General features: G+C 45.4%; 1 protein-coding gene across 1 annotated transcript in view; it reads right to left on the bottom strand.

Annotated features, from left to right (window-relative positions):
• Positions 1–21637, bottom strand: part of LOC124556373 (lipase 1-like) — a 214741-nt gene that overhangs the window by 33724 nt on the left and 159380 nt on the right. Inside the window, exon 5 of the mRNA XM_047130337.1 lies at positions 13587–13671. Within this exon, the coding sequence (XP_046986293.1) occupies positions 13587–13671 (85 nt within the window). The remainder of the gene's footprint in view (positions 1–13586; positions 13672–21637) is intronic.

A 21637-nucleotide genomic window follows, 5' to 3' on the forward strand; every position in this document is an offset into this window, starting at 1 on the left:
TCTCTCTCTCTCTCTCTCTCTCTCTCTCTCTCTCTCTCACACACACACACACACACACACACACACACATAAATATAAAAAAAACCCCACACACACTCTCACAAAGAACGACACATTTAAACACAACAAAACACATACACACTCACACACAAAAGAAATGAATATATCAAACCACACACACAACATAAAAAGGACGAAAGATAAACACACAGCGACAAAAAATGGTTCAAATGGCTCTCAGCACTATGGGACTTAACATCTTAGGTCATCAGTCCCCTAGAACCTAGAACTACTTAAACCTAACCAACCTAAGGACATCACACACATCCATGCCCGAGGCAGGATTCGAACCTGCGACCGTAGCAGTCGCGCGGTTCTAGACTGTAGCGTCTAGAACCGCTCGGCCACCTCGGCCGGCACGCACAGCGACAGTTGGCAACACTACACACAGTAAACAGACACATGTTGAACACAAAATGCAAAGTGCAAGTGATGCGTGCGACGTGTTGAAACAAATTTGAATGAAGGACAGTCGGAAATCGGCCAACTGGAGCATGAAAACTAATGAACACAAGTCCAGGACTACACACATGGGCTAACAGCGCTAGAAATCGTAACGCCGAACGATAATTTCACATCACAAAATTTGTGCTGCAAAATTTATTCTAACCTAAAACAAAAGAGAAAACATGACAGAATTTAACATAGTAACAAAAAAAAAATGGCTCTAAGCACTATGGGACTTAACATCTGAGGTCATCAGTCCCCTAGACTTAGAAGTACTTAAACCTAACTAACCTAAAGTCATCACACACATCCACGACCGAGGAAGGATTCGAACCTGCGACCGTAGCAGCAGCGTGGTTCCGGACGGATGCGCCTAGAACCGCTCGGCCACAGCGACCGGCAACATAGTAACATATTGTAACTACCACATACTACATTTAGTATATGTATGAAAAGAGGCATGTATTACAGGCCACTGAAGTTGCTTCGCAAATAACAGAAGCGCAACACGTATGGCAATAAGCAAACTGTTTTCAATTAGTTGCATAGACGGAATTTACCTCCACGAATTTTGAAGCAACTACGGAACAACGGGGAACAGAAACAATGAAGAAATATATTGTCTTCGATTATGTGGGTATAAACAGATCTATTTTTCGTCTGTAAACAACACCTGACGCCAATACTGGAACATCCATTCTCCATGATTTCTTGCCCATCTCTAATGGAGTCCGTGGCAGTGCGGTGTACAATGGGGTGCACCATTTGGTGCTTGTCATGGTTATTGGGAATGGAGATTCGTATCACGCAATTGTATCCTAACAGTTTAATGCGATGGATGACGTCTTCGAACACCGAATTCGGTTCTGGGGCACTCAGGCCCACGTTTCCTTTGCCTAGAAAATCGTTGATATCGATCATTCTGTGCACCTGTCGAAAGTGGGCGTCCTGGATGGTGTAACCTGCCAATTGGAACTGATTCCCCAGCAGCAGTATATCACTTTGACACCAGTGTACATCTCAAGCAGCCTTCCTGGTTGAAAAGCCTTCTGTGTATAACGTTAAAAGATGCCCATTGTTTATTGACTGATCAAAAGGTTTAAACTTTCGCAACTGGTTCTTCGGTCGGACGCTCTTTCGTCCTGTAACATTGACGTTTCGTAGCCGTGAGCATCTTATTGAACAAAGCAGTTCTTAACATCCTCTAATTTCCCTGAACGCAAAATCGTCTGAAGTCTCACAAATATTAACTGAATTTAGTCCGTGGTTCTATAAAAAGAAAACTCGCAACAGGAATATAAGTGCTGGACTTCAGGTCGACCGATCAAGGAAACGATCTTTGCTAAATGATTCCCAGTATCTTTCCCTTACAGGGTACATGGAGATTGGTGATCGTAGGAGGACGGAAGGAGTGCTGGTATTCACTCTGGGGAGAAGTTTAACGAACTAAACTGATTAGTGTTACAGGAGGCTCTAAAATATTTCTGTTTGCTGATGACACTAGCTTGGTAGTAAAAGATGTTGTGTGCAACGTTGGTACTGTTTCAAACGGTGCAATTCATAACATAAGTTCATTGCTTGTAGAAAATAAACCAACGCTAAATCGCAGTAAGACTCAGTTTTTACAATTTCTAACACACAATTCAACAAAACCCGACGTTTTAATTTCACAGAATGGGCATATGATTAGTGAAGTTGAACAGTTCAAATTTCTAGGTGTTCAGATAAATAGTAAGCTGTCGTGGAAAGCTCTCGTTCAGGATCTTGTTCAAAGACTTAATACTGCCATCTTAACTATTCGAACGGTATCTGAAGTACGTGGTCGTTAGACACGAAAAGTAGTCTACTTTGCTTATTTTCATTTGCTTATGATGCATGGTATTATATTTTGGGATAACTCTTCACATTCTCGAAGGATATTTTTGGCTCATTGCCAGAAACGGGCGGTTCGGACAATAAGTGGTGTAAGTTCACGAAACTCTTGTCGATCCCTGTTCATTAGCATGGGTATTCTGACATTGGCCTCTCAATATTTATATTCTTTACTGTCGTTTCTTGTTAACAATATCAGCGTATTCCGAAGAATTAGCAGCTTTCACTCAGTTAATACTTCCTTGACTCTTGTGCAGAAAGGTGTGAAGTATACTGCTGCATTCATTTTCGATAAGCTACTTCAAAATTTCAAAAATCTGAGCAGAAATCCATGCGCTTTCAAATCGGAACTGAAGAGTTTTCTCATTGGTCACTCCTTCTGTTCTGTCGAGAAGTTCCTTCAAAATTAAGCTGATTCCCGTGTTATTTTGTTGATTTTGTTTACATAAGCTTACAGCTTGTTTTTTTGGGTTCATAAACATTTCATTTTGTCTGTTATTATTTTTATTTTGTACTTTCATGTATTGACACGTTCCATGACCTTGGAGATTTGATCCTCGATTTGGTCCTGCGGAACTAGACGTGTAAAATAAAAAACAAATATATAAATAAAATCCTGTCGTATTGCTGTTTCCAGTCTAACTATATGATCGGTTATGGATTGTCCCTTCCGGCCGGCCGGAGTGGCCGAGCGGTTCTAGGCGCTACAGTCTGGCACCGCGCAACCGCTACGGTCGCAGGTTCGAATCCTGCCTCGGGCATGGATGTGTGTGATGTCTTTAGGTTAGTTAGGATTGAGTAGTTCTAAGTTCCAGGGGACTGATGACCTCAGAAGTTAAGTCCCATAGTGCTCAGAGCCATTTGAACCATTTGTCCCTTCCGGAAATCCCAGCAATAGAGGAATAGAAGGGCCCATTATTCGAGAACCCAGCATAATGATTGTTAGTACAACTGTGGAAGCACTGATGCAGTCTGTATTGTTACCAGGTTTCCAATGACGCCGTTAATGACGTTATCACGTGCTGTTTCCAGATTTCCCTCTCTTCCCCTTCCCCATCCGCTGACATCATAGGCCAAATGCAATTTGACAGAGAGCTGCAGGTGATAGTGAAGGTACACAGCTGCCAGTTGGATTTTTGAAGAGCTCACGTTGATAACTGGTCTAAAAGGCAGTGACTAGGAAGTGCCAGGGTCATATGAAAGTGGTCACTATCACAAAATCGTTGTGTAGTGACTATTGTGGTGAAGCCACAAGATTGAGGGAAGAGATCGTAAGGTCGATTGTCGAAAAGGTGCCATAGGTGGTACTGAATTGAGGGGAGACACACAAAGGTTGGAAAGAAACTGGTCATTCAGAAGGCCCCTATCAGATGAAGTGATAATTCTCCATAGGGGTCGTGTGCAATGAAATCCCCAAGCAGGAGATAGGAGGAAAGGAGGGGGAGGGAGGAGAGGACTGTAGGATTAAGGTGATGTAGATAAGTACCCTGCACGGAGGTATATGAACGTTACAAATGATGATCACAGGAGTCGTTTGCAGTTGCACTGCTATTACTTCCTACGTGGTATGGAGGGGACTCCTCTCACTGGTGACATCTTTATAAACCAACGTATTTACCCCTCCAGATGCTCTTTGGAGCTAGTGTGATTCTGAAAGAGTGAACAGTTAATCTCGAAGAGCTGGAGAACGGTCATCAGCGAAGCGTGTTTCTTGGAGGGTGACATAGCTCACAGAACAAGAAGAAATCAATTGTTGCAGTTGTGGCAAGTGACAGTAATATCCACTGGAGTTCCATCATATCATCACACTGATAGTGTCTTGGTTAGATGTGAAGGGACTGGGAGGATAGGTCACATCCAAGGATCACTGTCTCTCACCAGTTGAGGTGGAGCAACATCAATAAGTGCACCAACATGGGGAGGGGAGAGGGGAGGAGAGATTTGGAGCCTCTGAAGTTATAAGAGACGCACTCTCCTGAGAGTTTTTCTTCTTCTCTTCCACAGCTATTGGCGGTTGAGATTATTGAAATGGCTTATACGTTGCGGATGGAGGCATGGAAGAAGAGCGGGCAGTCCTGGGACCCACAGGACCTACTGACTCGTGTCAGTTCTCCGATCTGTGCATTTCATGGGAGATGATTCCCGAGAGGGTAGACACCAGAGGAGGAGGATACTTCTCTGGAGCTGGGCAGCATAGGGAGAGTATCAGGCTGTGCCTATTTCTTGATAACAATTTAATATTATATGATTATCATTCAAGCACCAGGAGAGACTACACCAAGACAGATATGTAAATACTTACATTCTTCCATATTTTCCCCAATTTTAAGTATTAGTCACCCAGTTTTTCGTATTTTTCCATATTTTTTCCGTGTATTTCACAGTTTTACATATTTTTTAAAAATTTTCGTATTTTACATATTTTTCATAATTTTACTTATTTGTCCACATGCTTTCGATTTTTCCAGTTTTATAAAATCATGTAAAGTTCTCGATCAATCTCAATGCAACATGTGCATCAATTAATCATCATTGTTAAGTCACCACTTCATTACTTGCGCGTGTGTGATGTTATAGTGTGCGTGTTACAAACGAACAAAACGGTAGAAATAATGATGTCATGACACACACCCCTGGAAATGGAAAAAAGAACACATTGACACCGGTGTGTCAGACCCACCATACTTGCTCCGGACACTGCGAGAGGGCTGTACAAGCAATGATCACACGCACGGCACAGCGGACACACCAGGAACCGCGGTGTTGGCCGTCGAATGGCGCTAGCTGCGCAGCATTTGTGCACCGCCGCCGTCAGTGTCAGCCAGTTTGCCGTGGCATACGGAGCTCCATCGCAGTCTTTAACACTGGTACCATGCCGCGACAGCGTGGACGTGAACCGTATGTGCAGTTGACGGACTTTGAGCGAGGGCGTATAGTGGGCATGCGGGGGCCGGGTGGACGTACCGCCGAATTGCTCAACACGTGGGGCGTGAGGTCTCCACAGTACATCGATGTTGTCGCCAGTGGTCGGCGGAAGGTGCACGTGCCCGTCGACCTGGGACCGGACCACAGCGACGCACGGATGCACGCCAAGACCGTAGGATCCTACGCAGTGCCGTAGGGGACCGCACCGCCACTTCCCAGCAAATTAGGGACACTGTTGCTCCTGGGGTATCGGCGAGGACCATTCGTAACCATCTCCATGAAGCTGGGCTACGGTCCCGCACACCGTTAGGCCGTCTTCCGCTCACGCCCCAACATCGTGCAGCCCGCCTCCAGTGGTGTCGCGACAGGCGTGAATGGAGGGACGAATGGAGATGTGTCGTCTTCAGCGATGAGAGTCGCTTCTGCCTTGGTGCCAATGATGGTCGTATGCGTGTTTGGCACCGTGCAGGTGAGCGCCACAATCAGGACTGCATACGACCGAGGCACACAGGGCCAACACCCGGCATCATGGTGTGGGGAGCGATCTCCTACACTGGCCGTACGCCACTGGTGATCGTCGAGGGGACACTGAATAGTGCACGGTACATCCAAACCGTCATCGAACCCATCGTTCTACCATACCTAGACCGGCAAGGGAACTTGCTGTTCCAACAGGACAATGCACGTCCGCATGTATCCCGTGCCACCCAACGTGCTCTAGAAGGTGTAAGTCAACTACCCTGGCCAGCAAGATCTCCGGATCTGTCCCCCATTGAGCATGTTTGGGACTGGATGAAGCGTCGTCTCACGCGGTCTGCACGTCCAGCACGAATGCTGGTCCAACTGAGGCGCCAGGTGGAAATGGCATGGCAAGCCGTTCCACAGGACTACATCCAGCATCTCTACGATCGTCTCCATGGGAGAATAGCAGCCTGCATTGCTGCGAAAGGTGGATATACACTGTACTAGTGCCGACATTGTGCATGCTCTGTTGCCTGTGTCTATGTGCCTGTGGTTCTGTCAGTGTGATCATGTGATGTATCTGACCCCAGGAATGTGTCAATAAAGTTTCCCCTTCCTGGGACAATGAATTCACGGTGTTCTTATTTCAATTTCCAGGTGTGTATTAACGACATCACAGCAAGTTTTATAACTACAGTTTTACCGATTTCCAACGAAACCTGCTGTATTTGTAAGAAATATAAGGGCCACACACTGAGGCCATGGTGCTTCTTCCTCAGGGCTAGGCACTTGATTTATGCAAAGAATGCCATTCCGACAACACGTATGAGCTACGTGGGGCCTTGCGGTAGTGGACGCAGCGTTCAGTTAAGGCAGTTTCAGGATTTGAGACTAAATGGTGTTGATTCAGGCACATGCTGTATTATGATTTGCTGAGAACTCGTTGGAAATGGTATGGATAGAGTACTCGTCGTCGTAAAATCCGTCACACACTGCTATAACTCAGGACACGCTCTTAGGTAGCAATCCTCCTCGTTGAAGTCCTCGGACGTTCGTGTACATTTGCATAACACCCTTACCTCATCATCGAGTGTTATGTATCTGGGTCGACCTTCTAGTGCATGGTGTGTGAAACTCCCGGTTTCGCTAAGGCGCTGATGTAATCGGCTAAATATGCGCCTGTCGGGCTGCCTGCGGAGAGGAAAGGCTTCTTCATACAATTGTGCAGCCTCAAGGGCACTGCCATTCGCTTTGCCACATATGAAGTGCATTCAGCGTACTCTTCATTGGTGTAACCTCTGTCCATGGTGCCTTCACGTTCGTAACTAATTGTGAGGCCTGTACGGCACAATGCACAGAGGGGGAAAGGGAAGTTGTTGCGCATGTGTAAACAAACAGATAGTCTATCCAAAATCTTGAGATACCGCGGTATCCAGGGGCGTTTACAGTTCGTTCCCAAGTCGAATTAATGCGATGCCTCAGCAACGGTTGGTTTCCGGACTTACGTTTACTGGATGTTTTTAGCTACTTTTGGCCTGTACTTTCCATGTGTGAATCACTTCTCAAACAGCCTGTATGTCGAAAAGTATGTAAAATAGTGGAAAATACGGAAAAATACATAAACTATGGAAAAAATACGTAAAATTGTGGTAATTACGGATATATATGAAAAAATGCGTGAAAAAAATACGTACAACTGGGAAAAAGATGGAAGAATGTTAGTACTTACTTTCTGCCGGCGTGTGGTCTCCGCTGGTTCCTTAACTGAAGAAAATCACGTAATATTAAACTGTTCTTAGCAAAGAGACTTCGAGTGACGTGAATTACGTAATTTGTTATTAACAGACACAGCTTGATCCTCCCCCTATGGTTCCAGCTCCAGAGTGAAGCCATCCACTAAAGTGCTCCAGATATAAAAGATGAAGATGGGAAGGGGGTGCTTGAATATCAACCGTCCAGTCTTCGTATTAGTCCATGGGTGGTGGAAAGGGGAGTGGAGGGGAGTAGTTAGGGGCTCCCCTGGATGACACTGATCATTTGTCTGTGGTTCCTCGGGGGAGGTGACCTTCATTACAAGTCGGCGAAGTGTGCATCCTGACAATGGAAGTCCTTATCAGTGACCTCGAGATAAGGCCGTTATCTTGGCTTGGATGCCCACTGATAATCCATTGCTCATCAGTAACCGTGTTATCATATCAGTGGAAGTGATGCAACGTCTGATGTTTGTTGTCCCAGAGGGAACCTTTTTACACTACTTTCGCATAGTTGTTCATCTGCCCACATCATTACGTCCTGGTGGAAAATTAGTCCCTATACCCTGTTGTGGTTGTTGTGGGGTGTGATGGTAACAAGTAAATCACCAAGCTAGTTACAAGAGAGTAGCGCCAAGGACTGGGTACTATTTGCCATTTTAATTAAGATGGAACCAGTTCGTAATTCCCAAATGAAGAGTATTCATCAAATACGTTTACAACATTCTCCACGCACACACACACACACACACACACACACACACACACAAAATTGATTTAGTGGAAAGACAGGACTCTCCAACTGTTCTTGTGCAAACCAGGAAATGAGCAGAATAAATGTCTGCAAATGTCTGCAAGTTGCTTGGATTTGTGATCCTCCTATCGTGTAATCAAGGAGAGGAAGTTTCTGCGATGGTAACGACCAGCATTGAATTGCGGTCTGTCTGAAGAGACTATTGGAGCCTCGAAGTCACTGGCCGGTAGTTTTGGTCGTTTCATGACGCCAAATGTCTGTCATGATGCCACCTGCTGCCTATTCCGAACAAGGGCTTTACGCAGGGGCGCCACCCAGCCAGAGCCCAGTGCATAGGCCACCTGTCTTGATGAGCAGTACCAGTACCTGGAGTCCCAGTGCCAGAGAAGCACTTGCTCATTGGCTTACGCAGGAAGGTGAGAGCTCGGGCATCGACATTGCAATCCTTGCATCCCTGCGTGGTCAGGGAGGTACCACTGTAGAGGTACCTACAAACCCCCCCCCCCCCCCCCCCCCCCCCCCGCGTCCGCCCCCCAGACTGGCTACCGTGCTGAGTATTGGGGGACCTTCCCACATCGCTCGCACATGCTGTAAAAGTTTGGAAAAGGAGGTAGTCAAACACGGGTATGGGGACAAAATAATTTAAGCGAAAAATGTGTAAAGTAGGGGAACAAAGTGGGAAAAGCAACAGCTAACGTCCTACGAGTGTTAGTTGTGAACAGGTAATCTGTCCGAGAGGAAAAATACACTATGTGATCAAAAGTATCCGGGAGATGTCGTGAGAGAGCAGAATGGGGCACTCAGCGGAACTCAAGGACTTCGAACGTGGTCAGGTGATTGGGTGTCACTTGTGTCATACGTCTGTACGTGAGATTTCCATACTCCGAAACATCCCTAGGTCCACTGTTTTTGGTGTGATAGCGAAATGGAAAAGTGAAAGGACACGTACAGCACAAAAGCGTACAGGTCGACCTTGTCTGTTGACTTACAGAGACCACCGACAGTTGAAGAAAGTCGTAATCTATCCAGACTATCACACAGGAATTCCAAACTGCATCAGGATCCACTGTAAGTACTATGAGAGTTAGGCGGGAGGTGAGAAAACCTGGATTTCGTAGTCGGGCGGCTGCTCATAAGCCACACATCACGCCGGTAGATGCCAAACGACGCCTCGCTTGGTGTAAGGAGCCTAAATTGGAGGATTGAACAGTGGAAAAACGTTGTGTGGAGTGACGTATCACGGTACATAATGTGGCGATCTGATGGTAAGGTGTGGGTATGGGGAATGACCGGTGAACGTCATCTGCCAGCGTGTGTAGTGCCAACAGTAAAATCCGGAGGCGGTGGTGTTATGGTGTGGTCGTGTTTTTCATGGAAGGGGCTTGGACCCCTTGTTGTTTTGCGTGGCACTATCATAGCAAAGACATACATTGATGTTTTAAGCACGTTCTTGGATGGGGACTGCATCTTTCAACACGATCGAGCACCTGCTCATCATGCATGCCTGTGGCGGAGTGGTTGCATGACAATAATATTCCTCTAACGAACTGGCCTGCTCAGAGTCCTGACCTGAATCCTATAAAACACCTTTGGGATGTTTTGGAACGCCGACTTCGTGCCAAATCACCGACCGACATCGTTACCTCTCGTCAGTGCAGCACTCCTTGAAGTATGGGCTGCCATTCCCCAACAAACCTTCCAGAATCTGATTGAACGTATGCCTGCGAGAGTGGAATCTGTGGTCAAGGACAAGGGTTGGCCAACACCATTTTGAATTCCAGCATTACGGATGGCGGGCGCCAAGAACTTGTAAGTCATTTTTAGCCAGGTGTCCGGATACTTTTGATCACATAGTGTAGGAGCAAAGGTACGGTCAGAGAATAAAACTGCATCACAGGACAGGAATAAGCACCGCAATGACCTGGAGCCTCAAGCTCGCTACGCACATATTCATAGAAGAGTTGTGAGGCCCCACGTGATGAAAGGGGGGGGGGGGGGGCATAAATCGGGTTGCACATAGACAGTGATATCAATAAACTTTAGAATATTATTCGATTACAGAATCGATAGCGTTCATACCACTCGCCATTTATATCCGCACTCAGCTTATAACTACGTACCTGATCTAAACGGAAAGGGTGACGGAAGCTCGGCTGCATAATAGTAAAGTTAATCATATTCGAAGTCCAGTTACCCATGGAAGAGCAGATGGAACGACGTTACAACCCTATTGGGTGTGGTAGAAGATACTTTGAGTACCACTATCAGTTCGCCTATCTCTTTCTTTTTCTATTTCGTTCCAAATGTTGTGTGGGAAGAAATATTGTCCTGCATGAGCTCCAGTTTCTCTGATTTTTCCACCGCGTTCATTTTGCAAGATGTATGTGGAGTAATGATATGTTGCCTGTGTCTGGTTTTCCGTACAAATACTTTTTTGCTGTCGATCTCTTTAATTTGTTCCAAATACAAACTCATATGTGCATTACGGATGTTCCATTTTCAGTCCCCAACTGTTTACGTCCAATACCTTAAATTTATTCAAATTGGGGTTCAACGGCCAGTTCCCGCATCAACTGCCGATTATCTGCAGGTCATCATGCACATCAAACCGCACTTAACGACACACACACACACACACACACACACACACACACATACAATCGCGCGCGCGCGCGCGCGCCGGCCTCGGTGACCGTGCGGTTCTAGGCGCTTTAGTCCAGAACCGCGAGACTGCTACGGTCGCAGGTTCGAATCCTGCCTCGGGCATGGATGTCTGTGATGTCCTTAGGTTAGTTAGGTTTAAGTAGTTCTAAGTTCTAGGGGACTGATGACTGATGACCTCAGATGTTAAGTCTCATAGTGCTCAGAGCCATTTGAACCATTTGAACACACACACACACACACACACACACACACACACACACACACACACACATTTCCATGGTCTTCAGTTCAAAAACTGGTTTCATGCAGTTCTCCATGCTACTCCATCCTGTGCAAGCCTCTTCATCTCCCAGTTACTACTGCAACCTACATCCTTCTGAATCTGCTTTCTGTATTCACTTCTTGGTTTCCCTCTGCGATTTTTACCCTCCACGCTCCCCTCCAGTACTAAACTGGTGATCCCTTGATGCCTCAGAGTGTGTCTTACCAACCGATCGCTTCCTCTAGTCAACCTGTGCCACATATTTCTTTTCTTTCCAGTTCTATTCTGTACCTCCTCATTAATTACATGATCTGTCCATCTAATCTTCAGTATTTTTCTGTAGTACCCCATTTCAAGACCTTGTATTCTCTTCTTGTCTAGACTTTATCTTCCATGTTTCACTTCTATACAAGGCTACACTCCACACAAATACTTTCAGAAAACATTTCCTGACACTTAAATCTATACTCGATGTTAACACATTTCTCTTCTTCAGAAACGCTTTCCTTGCCTTTGCCAGCCAACATTTTATATCCTCTCTTCTTCGACTATCATCAATTATTTTGCTGCCCAAGTAGCGAAACTCATCTACTACTTTAAGTGTCTCATTTCCTAATCTGATTCCCTCAGCATCACCTAATCTAATTCGACTACATTCCATTATCCTCGTTCTGATTTTGTTGATTTTAATCTTAAATCATCCATTCAAAACACTGTCCATTCCGTTCAACTGCTCTTCCAAGTTCTTTGCTGTCTCTGACAGAATTACAACGTCGTCAGCAAACGTCAAAGTTTTTATTTCTTTTCCCTTGATTTTGATTCTTGCTTCAAATTTTTCTTTTGTTTCCTTGGCTGATTGCTCTATATACAGATCGATTAACATCGGGGACAGGCTACAACCGTGTCTCACTCCCTTCTCAATCACTGCTTTCCTTTCATGCTCCTCAACTCTTATAACTGCCACCTGGTTACTGTACAAATTGTAAATAGCCTTTTGTTCCCTGTATTTGACCCCTGCCATCTTTAGAATTTGAAAGAGAGTATTCCAGTCAACATTGACAAAAGTTTTCTCTAAGTTTATAAATGCTATAAACGTACATTTGCTTTTCTTTCCTTAACCTATCCTCCATGGGAAGTCGTAGGGTCAGTATTACCTCGCGCGTTCCCAGATTTCTCTGGAATCCAAACTGATCCTTCCCGAGGTCGGCCTCTAGCAGTTTTTCCATTCTTCTCTAAAGGATTCGTGTTAGTATGGCTTATTAAACCGATAGTTCGGTAATTTTCACACCTGTCAGCACCTGCTTTCTTTGAAACTGGAATTATTATATTCTTCTTCTTGAAGTCTGCGGGTATTTCGCCTTGCTCACCAGATGGAAGAGTTTTGTCATCGTTGGCTCTCCCAAGGCTATCAGTAGCTCTAACGGAATGTTGTCTCCTCCCGGTGCCTTATTTGGACTCTGATCTTTCAGTGTTCTGTCAAATTCTTCAAGCAGTATCATGTGTCCCATCCCATTTTCCTCTACGTCCTCTTCCATTTCCGTAATATTGCCCTCAAGTGCATCTTCCTTGTATAGACACTCTATATACTCCTTCCACGTTTCTGCTTTGCCTTCTTTGCTTAGGACTGGTTTTTCACCTGAGCTTTTGATACCCAAACAGGTGGTTCTCTTTTCTACAAAGGTCTCTTTAATTTTCCTCTAGGCGGCATCTATCTCATCTCTAGTGATATATGCTTCTATATTCCTACATTTGTCCTCCAGCCATTCCTGCTTAGCCAATTTGTACTTCCTGTCATTCTCATTTTTGAGACGTTTGTGTTCCCTTTCGCCTCCTACATTGACTGCATTTTTATATTTTCTCCTTTCATCAATTAAATTCATTCTACTGTACTCCTTTCCTCTGTTCTTGTCACTCGATCCCGAATGCTCCCTCGAAACTCTCTACAAACTCTGGTTCATTCAGTTTATCCAGGTCCCATCTCCTTAAATTCCTACCTTTTTGCAGTTTCTTCAATTTTAATCTACAATTCATAACCAATAAATTGTGGCCAGAGTCCACATCTGCCCCTGGATATGTTAGTATATATTATACCAGACTAAATTAATAAGTTATATTCTTGTCAGTGCGATACCTAATTTAGTTCTGTAATTTTTTTGACACTGAACATACGATATGAAATAGAATACCTGCAGTAAGATAATAGAAGATATATTGCCGGTCACAAATTATATAAGTTATTAAGAACTTGAGGAGGCAAGAGAAAAGGTAAACAATTGATTCAGTGTGGAATTAATCTCTTTAAAAAATTAGGTGACGTAATTTAGGTGTGATGCGTATTTGTACTACGGTGTCAGTACAGAAGCTGTGAGAGGAAAACATTGCCACTTACCTGACTTAATAATCTGTGCGAAGTGAGCAATAGTGTCCACAGACACGCCAGCAAACATGTGCGACAGGTAGAATGGCAGAGCCGACTGAAACGTGACAAGAAATGAGACATATAGTGTGACTCAGCACATGGTAAAATATAAAATTTTAAGGCCTGTGAAGAGGATAAAGAAGACTTGAAAAATACAAGAAATAGTTTATTAACTACTATAGTAAAATTACTTTAGGAAACTGATTTTGTCTCATTTTCCGCATACACTGACGCAAAAGGAATCGCAACACGAAGGAGTTGTGTGACATAAACGATAGTTGAAAGTTGAAAAAAAAGTGGCTCTGAGCACTATGGGACCTAACTTCTGAGGTCATCAGTCCCCTAGACTTACAACTACTTAAACCTAACTAACCTAAGGACATCACATATATCCATGCCCGAGGCAGGATTCGAACCTGCGACTGTAGCGGTCGCGCAGTTCCAGACTGTAGCGCCTAGAACCGCTCGGCCACCCCGGCCGGCGAAAGTTGAAAGATGGTGTCTATTCAAACTTCGTTACGTTCGCATAAGAGAGGCGCTAGTAGCGCCAGTATGAGGATGCAAGTCAACTAAACTACTAAACTCTTCCCGAACAGGCCATGAAGGCCCAACGGTACCGACCGGCCGCCGTGTCATCCTCAGACCACAGGAATCACTGGATGCGGATATGGAGGGGCATGTGGTTAGCACACCGCTCTCCCGGCCGTATGTCAGTTTCCGAGACCGGCGCCGCTACTTCTCAATCAAGTAGCTCCTCAGTTTGCCTCACAAGGGCTGAGTGGACCCCGCTTGCCAAAAGCGCTCGGCAGACCGTATGGTCACCCATCCAAGTGCCAGCCCAGACCGACAGCGCTTAATTTCAGTGATCTGACAGGAACCGGTGTTACCACTGCAGCAAGGCCGTTGGCGAGGGTGCAAGTCAGGTTTGCTTTAATTACACGCTGTAACAATCGTGAGCATTAGTTACCTTCGAGACTGAACTGATTTTAGCCAAGAATGCCTTTAGGAAGACAAAGACGCCATTATCGATATCTCACTGAGTTTCAAGGAGATAATGAAATGTAGCTACGAGAAGCTGGATATTCCTTTTGCAGTATTGCAGAAAGACTTGGCAGGAATTTAGACACTGTATATTATTGCTGGCAACTGTGATCACGAGAACGTATAGTCACCAGAAGACCGAGCTCTGGACGGCCACGTGGCACCACCGAAAGGGAAAATCATCGTGTTCGGGGTATAGGTCTGGCGCATTGTACTACATCTGCAGCAGCAATTTGAGCAGCAGCTACACCACAGTGTTTCACTGAGGAAGACCGCACTGTAGTTCCTTCTCTAGATTGTCGCCCAGACGACAAAATGGTAGATATCGAAATAGACGACAGAGGGATAGAGAAACAATTAAAATCGCTCAAAAGAGGAAAGGCCGCTGGACCTGATGGGATACCAGTCCGATTTTACACAGAGTACGCGAAGGAACTTGCCCCCCTTCTTGCAGCGGTGTACCGTAGGTCTCTAGTAGAGCGTAGCGTTCCAAAGGGTTGGAAAAGGGCACAGGTCATCCCCGTTTTCAAGAAGGGACGTCGAACAGATCTGCAGAACTATAGACCTATATCTCTAACGTCAATCAGTTCTAGAATTTTGGAACACGTATTATGTTCGAGTATAATGACTTTTCTGGAGACTAGAAATCTACTCTGTAGGGATCAGAACGGGTTTCGAAAAAGACGATCGTGTGAAACCCAGCTCGCGCTATTCGTCCACGAGACTCAGAGGGCCATAGACACGGGTTCCCAGGTAGATGCCGTGTTTCTTGACTTCCGCTAGGCGTTCGATACATTTCCCCACAGTCGTTTAATGAGCAAAGTAAGAGCATATGGACTATCAGACCAATTGTGTGATTGGATTGAAGAGTTCCTAGATAACAGAACGCAGCGTGTCATTCTCAGTGGAGAGAAGTCTTCCGAAGTAAGAGTGATTTCAGGTGTGCCGCAGGGGAGTGTCGTAGGACCGTTGCTATTCACAATATACATAAATGATCCTGTGGATGACATCGGAAGTTCACTGAGGCTTTTTGCGGATGATGCTGTGGTATACCGAGAGGTTGTAACAATGGAAAATTGTACTGAAATGCAGGAGGATCTGCAACGAATTGACGCATGGTGCAGGGAATGGCAATTGAATCTTAATGTAGACAAGTGTAATGTGCTGCGAATACATAGAAAGAATGATCCCTTATCATTTAGCTACAATATAGCAGGTCAGCAACTGGAAGCAGTTAATTCCATAAATTATCTGGGAGTACGCATTAGGAGTGATTTAAAATTGAATGATCATATAAAGTTGATCGTCGGTAAAGCAGATGCCAGACTGAGATTCATTGGAAGAATCCTAAGCAAATGCAATCCGAAAACAATGGAAGTAGGTTACAGTACGCTTGTTCGCCCACTGCTTGAATACTGCTCAGCAGTGTGGGATCCGTACCAGATAGGGTTGATAGAAGAGGTAGAGAAGATCCAACGGAGAAAGCGCGCTTCGTTACAGGATCATTTAGTAATCGCGAAAGCGTTACTGAGATGATAGATAAACTCTAGTGGAAGACTCTGCAGGAGAGACGCTCAGTAGCTCGGTACGGGCTTTTGTTGAAGTTTCGAGAACATACCTTCACCGAGGAGTCAAGCAGTATATTGCTCCCTCCTACGTATATCTCGCGAAGAGATCATGAGTATAAAATCAGAGAGATTAGAGCCCACACAGTGGCATACCGACAATTCTTCTTCCCACGAACAATACGAGGCTGGAACAGAAGGGAGAACCGATAGAGGTACTCAAGGTACCCTCCGCCACACACCGTCAGGTGGCTTGCGGAGTATGGATGTAGATGTAGATGTAGACACAACGAAATTTTAAGGACACCTCCGAGACAAACGTCCTGTTAGCGTTCATTCCACTGACCCAAACCACCGCCATTTTCGACCCCAGTGGTGTCAAGCGAGAGCTCATTGGATAAGGTCTGTTGTGATTTCTGATGGAAGTTGGTTCTGCCTCTGTGCAAATGAGGGCCGTGTGTTGGCTAGAAGGAGGTCAGTTTAGGGCCTGCAACCAACCCGTCTGCGTGCTAAACACACGGGACCTACACCTGGAGTTATGGTTTGGAGTGCCATTTCGTATGACAGAAGGCGCACTCTCGTGGTTATCCCACACACCCTGACTGCAAATCTGTACGTAAGTCTGGTGATTCGATCTGTTCTGCTGCCATTCATGAACATTATTCCAGGAGGTGTTTTCCAACTGGATAACGCTCGACCACATACCACTTTTACAATCCAACATGCTCTGCGGAGTGTTGGCATGTTTTCAGGCCTGCTAGATCACCAGATCTGTCTCCAACTGAGCGCATATGGTACATCATCGGACGACAACGCCAGCGTCATCCACAAAGAGCAATAACCGTCCCTGTATTGACCGCCCACGTGCAACAGGCATGGAACTCCATCCCACAAACCGACATTCAGCACTTTTACAACACAATGCATGCACGTTTTCATGCTTCCATTCAACATTCTGGCGGTTGGACCGTTTACAATTGTACCAGCACGCCACATCTGAATGGCTTGTCTCGCGGTCACATTAACCTGTGATCTTGCAAGTTTAGTTGCTTAAGTATGTTACCCAGACAAATGAATTCCGAAAATTTTGTTACTCAACTTTAATTACTTTTTTGTGTTGCGATTTTTTTTCCATCAGTGTATATTTGAAACTGTACTGTTTTGATTAACATACAAGACCTTTTAAATTTTGCCACGTCGTTTAGGCTCAAGCCAAGACAATATGTAATGAGTCAGTACATATGCTGTGTGTGTCAAATACAGTACAAAGATCACCCGTATTCCTTATTCTTGTGCGATTGTGCATTTAGGTTCTGGGTGTAGAGTATGAGGGAACTCACTGCCATTTCATATTTCCACTTAATGTTAAACATAAAAGATTTGATTTGGCGTCTCAGATGGCAAGAGTCAGAGACAAATTGAAAGGTTTGGAGTTCACTTTCCAGTCGGTCCAAGGATTTTTTCTGATACTTATCACTTCACTTCTACCAACGGTCACTCTGTGTGAAAAATGGAAAGTTGTACCTTGGTTCAGAGTCTATGTAAAATTGTAGGTCCCAGTATAACTGGCTGATTAAGTCAGTTTAAAGGTTGGAGGAAATTCAGGGCGTATCACACCCAATAGTCCCATGCTTAGTTAAGCATTAAGGTGATTAAGCAAACCTCTGGAGCTGAAGAAACCCTTAGCTTACCTTACCTGAAATATAATGATGGTACAAACTGACTTGTTACACCATGATTTGCCACTGAGCCAGGAGGCGAAACGTTCGCTTACTGCAGCGCCTCGTCACCGCCCGACCTGAACAGAAGTGGCATAACATACGGCTGCTAGTAGGAGCCCACCAAGATAGAAAGTCCTCAACAGGCTATAGGCTGCACTGAACAGCTTAACCTGGTCAGTCATAGACAAAATGGAAATGGAAAGGACCGTATGGCGTCAGTGGCCCCAGTCGGGAATCAGGTGGCGCAGTGGCTAGCACACAGGACTCGCATTCGGGAGGACGACGGTTCAATCCCGTGTCCGGCCATCCTGATTTAGGTTTTCCGTGGTTTCCCTAAATCGCTCCAGGCAAATGCCCGGATGGTTCCTTTGAAAGGGCACGGCCGGCTTCCTTCCCTAATCCGATGAGACCGATGACCTCGCTGTCTGGTCTCCTCTCTCAATCAACCGAACCGAACCGAACCAGTCGGGATTCGAACCCAGGCCCTCCTGCGTGGCATTCCAACGCGCTGACCGTTCAACTATTGGGGGGCGGACAGTCATAGACATTGCACTAGTGACTGACAGAACACAGCATACTCCCATTCCTATATAAGTATAGTCATTTTACCAATCAAACGTGAATCTAATACTATGAGCCAATGAAACTAACTGATGGGCCAACTCATAGGTGGTAATTGTAACCTGGAACGAAACGTGTGGCGGCCACAACAACAACTATAGTTGACAGAGTGACAAAGTATTTATGGAAGTAACAATAACATGTAATCAAAATTAAAAAAATAAGATACTAGCATAATATGACACTAATCTACCAACATGTAATGTAAGAATTACGCCTTCAATAGTAGTTTAAAAACATAAATTAAAAGCCACAGAGGATAACAGAAAAAATAGTATGCACACAATACCAATGCGCATATGAAGTGAGAAAAGCACTAACGTTTAAGACATACGACAACACAATTACAAAATTCATACTACTATGAATGGCTATGCCTGAACACTATGTCCGCAAAATTATGACATATTGTGTCAGATGTGAAATACGACGTTCGTAAGAAAAAAAAAAAAAAAAAAAGCTTTGTGTTCCGCCTAACGGCAGGTCTTGTCATGGGGAAGCCTCGTCAGAGAGGTCCACCACATGAGCGTCTATGGAAGTGATTCCAGTAGTGGTGTCCCGTTGCCTTCCACAACACCACACCCAGTCCCTGAGCGGAGAAAATCTCCGACCCAGCCGGGAATCGAACCCGGACCCCTTGGGGTGACAGGCCGCCCCGCTGACCCCCCCCCCCCCTTTTTTTACTCATTTTGTTCCATATAGTTCGTTGAGTTTCGTCTGGGCGGACGTCGTTGGTTCCTTAACTCAGTATTTTTTTTTTTATTACAGAGAGCACGCAACCCTCTGACCGAACACGCTGAGCTACCGTGCCGGCGATCCATTCAGCTATCGCTGCGGACATGCAAAAGAAAGGGTCAGCTAAATAAGCGATTGAATTTAGCCCAATTGGCATTTTCCAGATTTGTAAGCCGGCAGCCGTGTGATTGGGACCGTGAGCACATGGAGGATGTAGTGGGACAGTTTAAAGATCATATTAGTGCTCCACATCAAGATAAACTACGTAGGTTACATAGTAAGGAGCACCAGAGTGTTCATCAGGATGTCACTGAGTGTGGTTTTTAATTTTATCCTAGGATGCACAATGGAAATGAGCGTACGGCATTGTGGGCCGGAAGTCCCCCATTCGGAGAAGTTCGGCCGCCGAGGGCAAGTATTTATTGCATTCGACGCCACATTGGGCGACTTGCGCGTCGGAGATGGGGATGGAATGATGATGAGGACAACACAACACCCAGTCCCTGAGCGGAGAAAATCTCCTGCCCCAGCCGGGAATCGAACCCGGGCCCCTTGGGGTAGCATTCCGCCTCGCTGACCACTCAGCTAACGGGGCCGGACTAGAATGCACAACCTTTCTGATATTAGTTTTAAGGAGTAAGAAATACCTTTTTTATAGAAAGGACTGTCATACAACATCAATGATGTGATCAATCAACGACAGATTAATTCGTTGATTTCCCACATCGTCTCTGCGCTAGATGGTGTCAACCTAACTACGGCTCAACGCAGTGAAGTAGCTACTTGCGTTATTAAGGTAATTGGGGGTGGCCGTACAGACTACAATGGGTCTGGTTTAGTCAAGGAACGACTTTACAGTGACAAGGATGTTTCGGACCGTATTAACATAAAAACTCGATGAACATAAAGCGCTAATTGTTCAATCGGGCAATGGAAAAACAGCCGTTAGCTTAAGTGAAGATTAGTATGTGAATAAAGTGCATTCCTTCTTTGTAGATAACGGAATTGTTAGGTCTAATATAGATCCTACGAATAGATATTTGGCTACTTTAAAAAAGACCCTTAATAGAACCACTACCTTTCCAAATCCGTTCAAAAAGAAAAACATTGTTCCTACGAAACCAGTAGCACCAAGACTCCGAGCTTTGATTAAGCTACATAGAAACGACTTACCATCTGGTCCGATTGTTAACGCACGTAGTGGGGTTGGTCAAATACTGAGAAGTTGATTGCAAAGTACCTCGACAGCATTACCGCCACCCAATTTGCTTCAACATCCACAATAGGACACTTAATTGAAAAACTTTCTAGTTTAACCATCTCCCCAGGACCTCATCTGGTCTCCCTGGATGTCAAGAACGTGTATAACAGTATTCCAGCAAATCAGGGGCAGGATATTGTGAATTAGAATTTAAGAGCGCACAGCGGAAAATTCAGCAACGAAATCAATGATGTGCTCAAGTCGTTGGATTTGGTTCTAAGGTTCAATTACTTCAGATTTGGGGACGATATATTTTTACGAAAAACAAGGTCTTGCAATGGGGTCTCCCTAGTCACACTGTCTTGTCAATATACACTCCTGGAAATTGAAATAAGAACACCGTGAATTCATTGTCCCAGGGAGGGGAAACTTTATTGACACATTCCTGGGGTCAGATACATCACATGATCACACTGACAGAACCACAGGCACATAGACACAGGCAACAGAGCATGCACAATGTCGGCACTAGTACAGTGTATATCCACCTTTCGCAGCAATGCAGGCTGCCATTCTCCCATGGAGACGATCGTAGAGATGCTGGATGTAGTCCTGTGGAACGGCTTGCCATGCCATTTCCACCTGGCGCCTCAGTTGGACCAGCGTTCGTGCTGGACGTGCAGACCGCGTGAGACGACGCTTCATCCAGTCCCAAACATGCTCAATGGGGGACAGATCCGGAGGTCTTGCTGGCCAGGGTAGTTGACTTACACCTTCTAGAGCACGTTGGTTGGCACGGGATAAATGCGGACGTGCATTGTCCTGTTGGAACAGCAAGTTCCCTTGCCGGTCTAGGAATGGTAGAACGATGGGTTCGATGATGGTTTGGATGTACCGTGCACTATTCAGTGTCCCCTCGACGATCACCAGTGGTGTACGGCCAGTGTAGGAGATCGCTCCCCACACCATGATGCCAGGTGTTGGCCCTGTGTGCCTCGGTCGTATGCAGTCCTGATTGTGGCGCTCACCTGCACGGCGCCAAACACGCATACGACCATCATTGGCACTAAGGCAGAAGCGACTCTCATCGCTGAAGACGACACGTCTCCATTCGTCCCTCCATTCACGCCTGTCGCG

The sequence above is a fragment of the Schistocerca americana genome, chromosome X, assembly GCF_021461395.2.
Source record: "Schistocerca americana isolate TAMUIC-IGC-003095 chromosome X, iqSchAmer2.1, whole genome shotgun sequence".
NCBI lineage: Eukaryota > Metazoa > Arthropoda > Insecta > Orthoptera > Acrididae > Schistocerca > Schistocerca americana.